The 14,797-nt window shown below is 37.8% G+C and overlaps 1 protein-coding gene and 1 long non-coding RNA gene across 3 annotated transcripts in view; one reads left to right on the forward strand and one right to left on the reverse strand.

The window, feature by feature from the left end:
• LOC117810156 overlaps nt 1-3,064 on the reverse strand; it is a 9,860-nt gene extending 6,796 nt beyond the window's left edge. The window contains exon 1 of one of the 2 annotated variants that reach the window (XR_004630726.1): nt 2,121-3,064. This is a non-coding gene — a long non-coding RNA (uncharacterized LOC117810156). Of the gene's footprint in view, nt 1-248; nt 343-2,120 lie in introns of those variants that run through there. The other variant, XR_004630727.1, reaches the window with a different exon arrangement.
• On the forward strand, nt 2,164-13,446 carry got2b (glutamic-oxaloacetic transaminase 2b, mitochondrial). Its single transcript, XM_034679800.1, has 10 exons — nt 2,164-2,324; nt 7,086-7,242; nt 7,761-7,889; nt 7,972-8,031; nt 8,631-8,792; nt 9,212-9,316; nt 9,543-9,693; nt 10,366-10,531; nt 10,629-10,779; nt 12,207-13,446. The coding sequence occupies exons 1-10, from the start codon at nt 2,242-2,244 to the stop codon at nt 12,327-12,329; spliced, it is 1,287 nt and encodes a 428-aa protein (XP_034535691.1). The 5' UTR covers nt 2,164-2,241; the 3' UTR covers nt 12,330-13,446.
• The last annotated feature ends 1,351 nt before the right edge of the window (nt 13,447-14,797 follow it).

Raw genomic sequence — 14,797 nt, forward strand, 5'->3', positions numbered from 1 at the left:
AGAGGGGATGGAAGAGTGAAACCTAAACACAGAGAAGATAACAGTGTTTTCAGCTACTTTAGAGGGTAAGAGGCTTTGATGACTGCACGGTGCTTTCCTTATTTTCATGTTTGATCCATTTCTTATCTAATCTGCTGACATGATAAATAGAGTGGGGAGCTTTGTAGAGTAAAAACTAAAGGATGTCTCCATCTGGTGGGAGGTTTGAGACTAATGAGTTACTTGGCATTAGAAAAAATAAACTTTACCATTAGCATTTACTGTCTAGATCTTGGTCATGGATTCTCCCAAATGTATATTTGACCTAATTGCAAGAGAAGATGTCACTGATATTCGATAAACATCAATGAGGTAATACGATTTATTTATAAAGCACATTTAAAAATAGCAGCAAAAGTGGTTTACAAGGCACAAAAGAAACAATTAAAAAGCACCAAAGCAAGTGGAAAGTGTGTGTGGGGAAATAAAAAAAGATTGGCACCGGATTAAACCATGGATTAAACCCGAGTGGGGCAACAAGGGTATCAACTCCAGCCTGCAACTCGAAAAATTGTGCAATGTTGAGCAGCACTGCCCTCAAGTGGACATATGATGTTACAGCAGATTCATACACCACAGGGGGTTACATCGTTTCTTTAAACAAGTGTCTAAATAAAAAAGAAACCTAAAGAGTCTATTTGTCACCTAAACTATGTGCAACAAACTTTAAGGATCAACTCTCCTGGCCTCAAATCAGACATGCCGATTATTTCCATGGCTATGTTTGGGGATGAAATTATCACAAAAAAAACTTGTAACCACCAAATTGTTACTAATCGTCTTGTTTATGTTTCCCCCATTTTTTTGACTATCCTATTCATCCTGTTCTCTTATTTATAATTTGAATCAATAAAATGAAGATATTTTCTATAAACCACTGTTAAAAAACTCAATTTCTCTATTTGTATCAGCCCATGTGGTGATGTTGGAATTCTGATTTTTTTCAATGGTGGAAGAAATTTAATTTACTAAAATATTAGCTGCAAGTACACTTTGGGGTTTTTCCATTTTACTGTTGCTTTGCACGCTCATGTTGCTACAATTGAAAAATATATACCTACCTTGGTACATTTATCTGATAATTTCATTTGACGTAGAGATTAAGAAAACTAAGTATGAAATACTAAATGTTTCATATCATAACAGATTCAGCCACACAATAGTGAACAGCAAACAAACCACATACTCTGGTTAATGTAGGAACCAACATTGATGTGATAAGTACATCATTATTAACATATAATAACAATAAGAACATGCATTATTCTGATTTTAACTTTTTTGCATGATGAGTTAATATGGCACTCCTAATTCATGGTCATGACAACTTTTGTGACCTTTTTATCAATCTCGGTTTTGAACAGCATGACTTTTCTTTACAACAAATTACCTTTTTGCTTTTTGTACCTCTGACTCTTCTAAAGCCTCTGGGTGATTTTAAAAGTAAACTTAAGACTTACCTTTTTTATCTAGCTTTTAATTTGGAGTAATTTATTTTCAGCCCTGGACTACATTATTATTATTATTATTATTATTATTATTATTATTATTATTGTTGTTGTTGTTGTTGTTGTTGTTGTTGTTATTATTTTATCATTATTTTATTCATTATTACTTAAATCATTGATTTAACATTTATTTATATTTCTAATTATTTATTTATCTATTCATTTCTTGTATTCATCTGATCTTGTTACTGCTACTTTATTTTAAACGTTGCTTTACACTCTTACTTATTTTATTCATTTTACTGTATTGATTTTATTTTATTTTTAAGTATTTTATTTATAATCATGCCTTTTATAATTTTACCATTGCTGTTGTTTTCTGTCTCTCTGTTATTCTGTGAAGCACTTTTGGTGTATGAAAGGTGTTGTATACTAGAGTTGAGTTGAGTTAGTCTATTCCTGAGGACATTAACATTGAGACTGATTTATATAAATATAAAAAAATAAAACATTTTGTTGGATTTGTGTTTATGACTAGTAATTTCTTTGCTTGACTCTCCTCCCATCTCTAGTAAAAGGATTATCTTTCAGATGATAATCTCAGGTCTTCCTCTCTGGCTCTACTGTACTTACACTGAACGTGCTGATTGCTGCTCTGACGTCAGCACGTTGAAGGAGCGTAGCGTCGTGGTCGTGCCTGCCCTTCACATCCGTCCACATCCTGCTAGGCTCAGCTCCCAAGCGCAGCACAACCATGGCCCTGCTTAAGTCAAACAAGGTGATCCTCTGCTTGGGAAACATTTCCCCGTCGCTGGGAGCTTTCTCCACCCGCAACAGGTAAGTTAGAAGCACTAACACGCCCTAATCGATGGAGATAGAGACGCTATCTCACAGGAATGTTAGTCAGGGGGAACTAGCAGCGTGGCATCACGTTAGTTTCACTGCTAGCATCCCGGCAGACATGCAGGTATTTAGAGGTTAATGTAAGCGGTTCAATCAGCATTCATACTCGTGTTGAGATTTAACTGTGATTATCTCCACCATGCCAGCTAACTAGCTCAAACAAGCAGGGGTCAAATGGTTCCAATAGGCCTGCTGTAATGTGTGAGGTTAACCAGGATGCAGCTGCTAACGTGACATTTCATTTCATATCTGAATTTCATGACTCGATAACCTCACAGCACCTGTTGTGCTGCACATCTAGTTGACCTTAAGGTAACTCAGTGTTGCTAACTTATCACCAGAGCTCGCTGCTGATGAAAGTCACGCCGGTGTGTCAGCCTCATGAGTCGCAGGTGTGAAGGAGAAGTGATCAGTTTCAGCTCGGGTCGCTTCAGTTCCAGATCATAACTGAGTCGTTGAATCAGATTTGTGCAAACTTTGTTCAAGATTTGCACGATTTCGCGATTTCTTCAGCTGTCACTTCCCCCGCGCAGTTTGAGCTTAGCGACTTGTCGTAGTTTGTGAAGTCCTGAGCGCTGATTGGTTAATGTGGTCCGCCTTCGATCGCTGATTGGTTGATAGCTAGTGACGACGCAGCTAACAGGCTCAGATGCCCTTTCTGGGTCTGCTTGGAGGGCAAACTCCCCTCCATTTCCATTTGCACCTTTTATTTACAGGAAGCTTTTTTTAATAGCTTGTGTAATATTTGCAGTTTTATCAAGTGTCTGGGTTTTTATCAGTATCATTGCTAATTCGCCTCCTCTATCCCTGTAGCTGTCTTTGGGTTTGGTTTGGCTAGCTGGTGCTATCAGGTTCCTGTCTGTGTGGGCGTTAAAGATGGGATTTATGGCTCTTTGAAGGGAACCGGTTCTTGAGGAGCCGTTCCTTTCAAAGAGCCGTTCAAAAGACTGGCTCTTTGGCTCATTGTTATATTTATTTATTTTTTAGAAGTCAACCAGGGGTAACTCGTTTTTATCAAGGAAACAATCACTGGCAGCAGTTATAAGATCTGGATCAGAATAATTCAAATTTACACATCCCACCAATATATATATATACTCTATTGGTGGGAATTATTCTGAAATATTGATTATAATTTCATTTGGCATTGTAAACATTCCATAAGATGGTTCCATATCCCCATGCTTCGTCAGTGAGATCACTATTTTGAATTTTCCCTCACCTAAAAAACTTTGTGGCACTATAAAAACTACTACTAAGGCTACAGATAACTTCCATGAAAAACAACTTTACTGTAAAATGTTCTGCACAATAACATTTTAACAATACAGAAAAAATATGAAAATAATAAATATATATGTATATAAAAAATGTAAATAAAACTAGAATTAAAATTAGGACATTATAAAAATGTGAATGCAAAATTGTACTACCCCACCTGGTGTTTCTACACCTGAACTACTTTACAAACAGGAGCTCAGCTACTTGACTCGAATCCACATCAAAACTATGTAAACAATGACAAAGTGTAGACAATAAGTGTGAACAAAAGACTCATGGGGCACGCAGGTCACGCGTGAAGGCAACGTGGGCAATCTGCATATAAAAACAGCTCCCAAATTCCCTTAAAAGAGCCGTTCAAAACACAGACTCGTTCGCGAACGTCACATCTCTAGTGGGCGTTTTACAGAGTCTAAGCCTCTTCTTATCTCATGTTGAAGCACATTGGTCTTGTTTCAAATAATGAATAAATTACAATAGGGTTTATACAGTCTATGGTTTCTCCCCGGCCATGTAACACCCTCGTTGTATCAAGAAGAGTTGGTAGGAAAGGAGCACCCTTTTATCTCTGTGCTTTAACATGCCAAACAAGGCCTTTTCCCTTCTATTGATCACTGATAAGTTGCCAGCCTCTCTGATGTTTACATAAATGCTGCCGTTCAGCTGTTCAAAGGTTCTGTGTATACACACAACAGGTGCGATAAGATCTCTTGTACCTGAGTGCCCTCACTTTTTGTAAAAATGTTGCTTCATTTACCTCTCCATAGTGTTAAAATAAAACCTTACTATAATATGAATGCAACATTTCCTGATGGCACTCTGCATAGATGCGGTTATTATTTAGATGCCTTATTTATGGTCCTACATTAAGCAGTATTAATATAAGAGTCTGTTGAATCTTCCTTCTATATAAAATCTTATCTAATCTAAACGTCAAAAGTTTATAGTAAAGTTGAGACAACAGCATTTACATCCACCATAAAGCGCCCCCATAAACTACAGCCTCAATAATACAATAGAGGTAACACACCTCTATCACAATATGTAAACTGAACTCTTCAGAGGTTTTTCTCAGTGATACTTGTTGTATTACTTGGCTTTGATTCAGATTCTGCTGCAAGTGTTACTGCTCCAGGATAAAACAACTTAGTATATTTGGGTAAATGACTGTTAGGCTGGACTCGTGCCATTCTTTTCAATCATTTTTCAACACTTGATTCATTCAGTGAACATGTTTGTCTGTAAACTGAGTTTGATATTCAACAAACCACTGCTATATTATTTTGATTACTGACATTAGAGGTGCGACTCTTGCCCTTTTGCAAAGTGTTCCCTCCTAAATTTAGCCGCAAAGTTTAAAGGGTTTACAAAGTAGGGGAAACCTGAGACAATGTGTGAGCAGCAGTGCAAAGAAGGTCACAACATGCAACAACCTACATTCATCAAACAGATTTATGTCAGAATGTATTTAAGATATTCATTTTAAGTATTTAGGTTGCAGGGGTGAAAACATATCATAATGTTTGCAGTTTAATTTCCTTTCTGTTAGAGAAAGTGAAATAATGTTCTATAATATTATTATTGGTGTTGGCAGAAAGAATCCCTGTATCTCACCTTTGTTAAGTTGGCTTCCTTAAACCTTTATAGCCAACACTTCAAGCAGAAGATGACTCACAGGCTTTTTTTTCCAGAGGGCTGCACTAAAAATGACTTCCAAGTGGAACATTTTTACTGATGCTTCTTAAGTTTGAGGTATTTTGTCTGGCCTACCCATGTCTTATATTATATTATATTTAATGTTAAATAGATATATCTATAGGAATAGAGTGATTGAGGACCCTGTCATCTTGACCTGACACCTACACTAAGTCCAGTAAATGAGGAGAAAAAGTTGAAATTGGAGCGTCTGAAGTTATTTGACATGAGGCCCGATGTGTGTCGGCATGTGGATGTTTTATGTCGTAGTAGCAGCTCTAATGTGATTCTGATATATTTAAACAGCCTTCACCACTTGTCGTCTGCATGGTGAGCAGTACATTATGTCAGAGAGTGGTCAGGAGGTCGGAGTGCATGACCTTTTACATTTGATATGCAGCACACGTTTGGTGTCCTTAATACACACTCTGCTTTTCTTTTTCAGCTGCTGTGTGTCTGCAGGTATTGCTTATTCTTCTTACAGGGAATAATTCTGTTGTATGAATTGGCAATTTACCAATTTTAAGCAGGTCATTTGGTTCATTTGTCAGTATGTTTTAGAATAACAACTGAGTTCCTGCTAAAACAATAGATACATTTATTAACATTGAGCAGTGTGGAACACAAAGAATGTTCAGCAGTGAGGTTGACATGATATATCACATCAAACTTAAATGGAACAACCTTCAAGTGTAAGCTAGTAATTTAATTTTTGACAATTATTATTTTTATTATTATTATTACTTTTTTTAATCAAACATTTAGAAATAAATATCTCCAAGTGGATCTATACAGAGTAAAAACTACAAAGCTAATTCTTTTTATTTATTTTTTCACTATTTATTATTGTTTTTTTTTTTATTGAACATTTAGAAATACATTTCTCGAAGCAGATGTAAAGAGAATAAACAATACAAAGCTAATCATTTATTTTAAATTAAAAAAATATATATATATATTTTTTTTTTACACCTTTATTAGAGAGGAGAAGATAGTGGATAGAGCTTGAAACTGGGAGAGAGTGGGTGAATGACATGGGAATTAAACCTGGGCCTCCCACTATATATGCGCCTGATTGAACCATTTGGCTAAATCTGCACCCTATTCATTTATATTTATTGAACATTTACAAATATATCAAAGAGGGCGTATATAGAACACACTATGAATCAAATCATTTATTGGATAAAGTCGTAGTAAAATGGAAAGCAACAGACTAAATCAATTATATTAATTGTCTTGATTTCTGTGAGTTGATATTTTTCTGGTTGGAATGGAGACTTTGTGAACAAAGGAGCAATTACATAAACAGTTTGTTTTCAGGCCCAGATTAAAGGTTACTCTTGTTTTGAAACTCTGGACCCTCTGGTGGATTATAACGTTTGTTTGATGAACCCACTGAGTGCCCACTGAGCATGTGTTTGGTATGTCTTGACGTCAGTATTCTCTCAGGTCACATGAGGAGTTAAGCCCGTGCATTAAGTCTGCAGCATGTTAAACAGGAGTGTAGCTAATACGAACATCACATTAGCGTAACCAGTGCTGCCTAATGCCATGAAATGTTAAGAAGCAGCACATGTCATGACCTTGTGAAGGAAAAGCTGTTTTTCAACGCAGCAGCACACACAGATGAACTCTTGTCAGTGAACTTTGACTCTTCATACTCAATGTTTGCAGTCCCACTCATATCAACATTCACCTGATGGGATGTCTTTGCAGCTCATGGTGGGGTGGAGTGCAGATGGGTCCCCCCGATCCCATCCTGGGGGTGTCCGAAGCCTTCAAGAAGGACCCCAGCCCCAAGAAGATGAACCTGGGAGTGGGAGCCTACAGGGATGACCAGGGCAAGCCCTTTGTGCTCAGCTGTGTCCGCAAGGTGAAAATAACCTCAAGCTGCTTTTTCATGACACATATAAACATGTATGCTATACATCTGGCTCACTGCTTACTTGAACTTAAGTAAGGAAATGAATCACACAGCAGAGTCTAACTGTATTATGATAAGCCATAGTACATGGCTGTTGGTCTGTGTGTATTTATACAATGGAGTGATCACTCAGGGAGACTGACAGTTAAGTTTTAACTGAGGTTAAGATTAAATATTAAAGAATTTAGATACTCAGGAACTTTTCATTCTTGCTGTGTCATCCTGAGCCCAGCCTCTGCAGGCTGCAGACCTCCAGAGCTCCTATTTGAGTATTAAATCCACTGGGGTTCAACACACATGTTAATGATTAGGAGAAGTTCTGCCTCGTCACTGTGAGGTTGTGTGGGTGCATTTTGACTTGTGTGTAACAAAATATTCACTAAATCAAACATGGATTAAATACAACAAAGGAAAAACCTATCAGGGATAGAAGTGGAGTATTAAATGTTGTTGGTTTTCACTCGTAGGCTGAGGCCATCATTGCAGCCAAGCAGATGGACAAGGAGTACCTCGGCATCACTGGTTTGGCCGAATTCACCAAGGCCTGCGCCGCGCTTGCTCTCGGTGCTGATAATGAGGCCTTGAATAGCGGCAGGGTAAGTTGAGTGGTGTAAGGACATGAAACTTCTGATACATTTTGAAGACCGAGTAAACACAGAGCCTCTCTTCTCCTGACAGAACGTCACCGTCCAGACCATCTCAGGTACCGGATCTCTGCGCATCGGAGCCAACTTCCTGGTGAGCTCTTCTTCTGTTTACCTCTTACTATCACACATTTAGGTCAGGCTGGTTATGTCATCATTCTTTCCTTCCTTACTAACTTTCCTTCCTTCCTTACTACCTTCCTTACTAACTTTCCTTCCTTCCTTCCCTTCCTTCCTTCCCTTCTTCCCTTTCCTCCCTCTTTCTTCATTCCTTCATTTCTTTTTTTCTTCCCTTCCCTCCTTCTCTCCGTCCTTCCTTTTCTTTTAACTTCCTATCTTCCTTCCTTCCTTTCTTCCTTTCCTCCCGCCTTCATCATTCCTTCATTTCATTCTTTCCTCTCCTTTTACCTTCCTTCCTTCCTTGCCTTCCTTTCTTCCTTTCCTCCCTCCTTCTTCATTTCTTTCTTTCCTCCCTTCCCTCCTTCTCTCCTTCTTTCTTTCTTTCTTTCTTTTGAACTTACTTTCCTTCTTTCTTTCCTTTTTAACTTCCTTCCTTCTGTACTTCCATCCTTCCTTCCCTCCTTACCTACTTACTTACTTTTGTTCTTTCTTTCATTCTTTCTTTTTGACTTACTTACTTACTTACCTATGTACTTACTTATTTATTTATTTATTTATTTATTTGCTTCACAGGCTCGCTTCCATGGAGGTCCACGTGATGTGTACCTGCCCAAACCCTCCTGGGGAAACCACACACCTATCTTCAGAGATGCTGGCATGCAGCTGAAATCATACAGATACTACGACCCAGCCACCTGTGGCTTTGACTTCAAAGGAGCTCTGGATGACATTTCTGTAAGACATTAATGATGTAGGAGGAGGAGAGACATATTTGTGAAGATACTTAAGAAAATGTTGTTTAACCATAACAAGCCCAAAGGACTTTTCTGACTGTGTGATCCTTTTTGATAATATTTGAATTAATAAGTGTTATTCAGATAAATTAATGTAGTTTAGTGCATTAGATCAAAACACAATCACTGCAACCAAGATAATCTGGATATATTTGGTTGAAATTTGATGGCTGGGATGCTCAAAGTTAATCATATTTTCGTCCACACAAAGAAGAATGTAAATTAGGTTAAAGGTAGCTAGTTAGGGTCAGTAACACAATTGGTAATATGCCAGATAGACAGTGCCTCATTTAAATGACCAGTCTGTACTGTAAGTTGTGTTTTAGTTTGACTCAACTACGTTGTTTTTTTATGCAACAGAAAATCCCAGAGCAGAGTGTGATCCTGCTGCATGCTTGTGCTCACAACCCAACTGGTGTGGACCCCAAGATCGAGCAGTGGAAGGAGATTTCTGCGCTTGTGAAGGTGAGTGTGCATCATGTCACTTAAGGTCCGTGACATTTCTACAGCTAGGTTCTGATGAAATGTGAGAACATGGATTTATCTCATAGTCAGAGGTCTGTAGCAGTTCAAAAGTCACCATGATAAGGTCTATACCATATCTATCTGTTATCACTTGACACATTATTTACAGCTTGTTTCTGTCTGTCTCTCTTCTGTCTACTTTCCCTTTTTCCCCCTCACCTTCTAGAAAAGGAATCTGCTCCCATTCTTCGACATGGCCTATCAGGGTTTCGCCAGCGGAGACATCGATCGCGATGCCTGGGCCGTGCGCTACTTCATTGAGCAGGGCCACAACATCCTGCTGTCCCAGTCCTTCGCCAAGAACATGGGGCTGTATGGTCAGTCAGAACTCGGCACACTCTCTCTTTCATTAAATTTAACTTATGAAAAAACACATGAAGCTACATTCATAATGTGTAAATCCTTGATATTTAACTAGTGCTAGACTTGGACTTCTCTTTTATGTATCTAATTATTTGTAATATTTTTCCAATGAAGGAAATCAAGTGAGAGTTAAAATGAGCGGATGTTGAATTATGAGTTATAATTTCATCTCTTTTGAACATATGTTGAAGCTGGAGATACATTTATGGAAGCCACAATATCAGAGAATGAAACATGAACAGTACATAGTGACTCACGATGCAGCTTGTGTTTGCCACCACCTAGTGGAATAGACTACGAGATGCAACATCCTTTCTCCAAACAAACATTTAGACTTACAAAGCACTGCATACCATTTTCCTATGATGTGATTGAAATGAAGTAAACCTTGCTGAATACAAAAGTACAATATGTTGATGTTACTATTTAATTACAAGTTAATCCCTCATCATTATGATGTGCTTTTACTTAGTCTCGGATGTTTTGCTCTACATGATGCCTCCTACTTATTATTTAACTCTGTTTAAGTGGTTAAATCATCAGTTTCACACACTTAATTGTGTTGCAAATGAGTTGATAACACTCACTGTAATTTTTATTCACTGTGTTCATATTGATTTTCACAGGTGAGCGTGTTGGAGGCTTCTCAGTGGTGTGCGGTGATGCAGAAGAGGCGAAGAGGGTTGAGTCTCAACTGAAGATCCTCATCAGACCCATTTACTCTAACCCGCCCATGAACGGTGCCAGAATTGCATCAACCATTCTCACCACACCAGATCTGCACTCACTGTGGTAAGTGCTTAAAGATGTTTTTATGAAGAAGACAATCTCTTGACTCAAGTCTTCCTTTTCATGTGCAACAAAATATATGCGCTGTCATTGATCTCAGGCTGGAGGAGGTCCATGGTATGGCTAACCGCATCATTAAGATGAGAGAACAGCTGGTGGCTGGGTTGAAGAAGGAAGGCTCCTCCCACAACTGGCAGCACGTCATTGATCAGATCGGGATGTTCTGCTTCACTGGACTCAAACCTGAACAGGTACACACTCGTATTTTTATAATTTGGCGTATGGCACGGAATGACAATACAAATGTTTTAGATTTTTTGTTTTGAAATGAAAGGCCAGTTCCACTCGTACATTTGTGTATTAAATATGAAGCTACAGCCAGCAGAGACTTGTCACTACATGGGACTTAATACACTTAATTACACTTAATTACACTGAATACACTACACTTTGCCTATATCCATGTTCAGAGATGATGATGGGCCTGTTTTTTTTATTGTGGGATAAAGCCCTCAAGATATGAGTCTTCAACTACTAGAAGAATTCAGAATATTATAACAAAGCTTACAAACTTCTATTTATGGCTCATACCCACGTAAACCTGCTGCCGCTCGATCTTCATCATACATTTATTTTAGCATAGATCTTCTTCTCTAACCCTCTGCAAGAGAGCCAATAATTTTACTTCTTGAGAGGTTGAACTAGTCGTATGATATAATACCGTAGTGCTATGAAAACAATATCAGAGTACAAATAAGTATTAGAAAAGGGCAAAAAAAAGCCTTGTGCTTATAAAGCAAAGAATTGCACAGTCGTCTGGATCACTGCATTAGAATATCCAGAAATAAACCTTATTGTTAATTAAGGGAAAGCATTTTTTTTTTATATTCCACGTTTCAGTAAAAAAAATCACTTCAGACGACATTAAAACATCATGAAAGAGGACACTTTTAAAGTCATTAAACTATGCTGTAGTAGATAAAAGAAGATTTAATAAAAACAGAGCAGAAGTTAAAATATATTAAGACAGTATTAAATATATAAGTGTAAAAGTTACAGTGCTGTGGGCACAGATTTAGCCTAATGGTGAAGTTGGGTGGCCTGGAACCTTTTTCCCGCATGTTCTTCTTCTTCTCTCTCTCCTGCTCGATCTACTGTCATCTCCTCTCTTAATAATAAAGGTTTAAAAGCCCCCCCCAAAAAATATATGCAAAAAGGTTACAGAGCTGTTTAATCTAATTTAAACGCAGTCAGTCCTGCATAATTACAGTAGATAATTGCCCTGATGTTGTTATCACTTTGATGTGTTACTTAAATGGGTCTTCTTTTCTTTTTTGTTTTGAAGTATTTGTTTTGGTGATCAATCCATTTAAAATAAAATGGCACCCATTTCCTTTGCATGATTGCAAATCAAAGTTTTATTTGTCCCGTGGTTCTGCAATCACATCTCAGACTTTGTGCTCTCGCTTTGATCAGCTGGTTTGTGAAAATGTCTGAGACACATCCTAGTCTGACAGGTTATCACACAGAGTGGATTTCTCACACTGATAACTGAGTCAAAGTAAACGAATGTCTGACTGATTCCCTGTTCTCTCTGAACACACAAACAGGCTGTATGTGAAAATAAAGTTGCTGATTTTTTTGTTTAAATAAATGCTTTTATTTGTTTTACCTGCAGGTTGAGCGCCTGACAAAGGAGTTTTCAGTGTACATGACCAAGGATGGCAGAATTTCCATGGCAGGCATTTCCTCTGCGAACGTTGGCTACCTGGCACAAGGAATCCACGCAGTCACCAAGTAGAGCAGATCCTGCTGAGAAAGTTTCAAAATCAAAGCAGCCGTGTGAAAGAGGAGCTTTGTACGTCACCTTTTCTCTGTCTCCTCCATTCCACCTTTAGAAAAGAGCTTTACTTAGACATTTTCTTAATTGGATTTCATCACGAGTTCACCTTGGAGCGGTTGCTACTGTAAACAGTTTAGTTTCTTTTTTTAAACATTTCACTGAACAGTTCCCCATACCAAATTATACAAGGCATGTTTTCTCTCACCACTGACGGATCATATTTGCTTATTTATTACCTGGAATCAGCTGTTGGCTGTGCATCCTTCTAAACGTGTGCTGTTTATCTGCTATGGGGCCACTCGCTCTAAAACATCAAGGAATCTACATCGGGGTCTGATCGCTGTTGCCATGTGTAACCTGTAGGAAATGTGAGTTGTTTTTAACTTTAATGGTTGGGTTGTAGCACTTTATGAGCTTTAAGGCACTGTTCGTTTCAAGATTAGCATTCTGTTTTTCACTGTCCATCAGTTTATCAGTTCACTGGCTGGTCATCTGAACCAATCAATCATCGCTAATGTACTTTCTTGATTACTTCTCTTCCATGTATTCAGCAGGACTTGTGAAATCTTTTGGGTGTCAATCTAGTTAATCACAGGGCAACAGTCTCTCAGTCAGTCCCTTTTAACCCCTGATAAAAACAAGCACTCAGCCCAAAAAGAGTTAGATAAAAGTGATTAACCCTGAATTATTTCCACAATTGACCCCTTTTTTTTTTTGCTGTTTTTCTGCACGGCCCCAGAACATCCTATTTCATACCTTCTTTTCACAAAGGAGTCTCTATATTTGGTACAAGTACAAAATGTCTTTGTGGTTGAGGAGGATGAGTGAGGTACCTGATTGAATACAAGACAGTTCATGAAGAAATCCAGTATGCACATGCTTCTCATTTACTCACTCAGGCATCATGGTTCAGTGTATGAATCGGTTTGTCATTGAGACTGTGAAACAAATGACATTTAACAACGTGGGGTTCGCCGCAAGTCTGCCTATACTACCATGTGTTGCATTCTGTCAGTCAATAATGGATCAGTGGTCATGTACCTTATTGAACAAACAATAAATGATTATAGAGTAATCTGTTGTAATGTGTTTTTTTTTCTCTTTGTATCTTCTCAAAGAAATGCCTTTCAATGCTAAAATACCTGCATCATGATTATTTTGACTGATGGATTGCTTTACATCTGATAACACCACCCTTGATCTTTTCTGCAGGTCTAAATGGAGATGCCTTAATGCTGATCTAAAGAAACGTATCCATGAATGATTCTTTTCTTCTTCCTCCTTTCAAGAAAGTCTTAAAGATGTTCTTTTTCTGTCAAGAAGCCATACTGATCACAAACAAACAAAGTAATAAGAGTACATGTGGAACTGAGGCAAGGCTAGATAAACTCCTCTAGGTCCTCAGGCTACACTGAAATTGGTACTTTTAGTGAAATATACTTTTAATTTTAAAAGTCCATGAGGTGGTGTGAACTCAAGGAAGGCAGATTTTTTTTATTTATTTAACCTTCATTTAACCAGGTTGGTCCCATTGAGATCAAGATCTCTTTTTCAAGGGAGACCTGGCCAAGACAGTCTGCAGCAAAAAACACAAAGTTACAGACATAGACACACAGAGAACCAAAGAACACTTTACAACATTTGTTGCAGAAAGAGCAATTACCTAGGAGGCAGTTGTAACAAGGTACACTAAAAACAGCATCCTAAAGATTCAACTTCAAGGTCTTTAATTTTAGAATTAAAAACACGAAGTGACACCATCATGAGTTTCATGCCATTCTGCAATAAATTCCAGGCTTAGGGTGCAGAATACCGAAAAGCCCTTTTCCCAATTTCTGTACGAGCTTTTGAGACAGACGGCATTAAAAAGTCCTGGGAGCGCAGGAAGTACTGTCCAGCACTTTCCTGTGTGATAAAGACACAGGTCGTGTGGCAGCAGACCAAGAATTGCCTTATAACTGACAATGTACCAAGATTGTTGCTTAATAGATATACTGCCATAGATGACGGTTACATATTGATATATCTCTCAACTTAGCCGGGCTGCAAGATGAAGCAGCTTTTTCTTCTAATCTGATTCATCAAAAGACGAGAAATAAAATCATTTTCTTCACATATTTATGTCTTTTTTTGCTTTCCTATCCAAGAAAGGTAAAAAAAAGAATAATAATAATCATAATAATTCATAGGATTTATATAGCGCTTTTTTTTATACTGAAAGTCGCTTTACATAAAATAAAAGTAAAAATAAAACAGGTAAATAAAACAGAACAAGGACAGAGGTGGGGCAGGGTACAGGTCATGTGTTAATAAAATACAGTTTTAAAAATCAGCTTTTAAACTGTATTTAACCAAGCCTCAGCCAACACACAAAAAATAAGTGTTGTTGATATTCGATATTTAAAAGACTTATATTAAATTCTAAA

This window comes from Notolabrus celidotus, chromosome 3 (genome assembly GCF_009762535.1).
Source record: "Notolabrus celidotus isolate fNotCel1 chromosome 3, fNotCel1.pri, whole genome shotgun sequence".
NCBI classification, from domain to species: domain Eukaryota; kingdom Metazoa; phylum Chordata; class Actinopteri; order Labriformes; family Labridae; genus Notolabrus; species Notolabrus celidotus.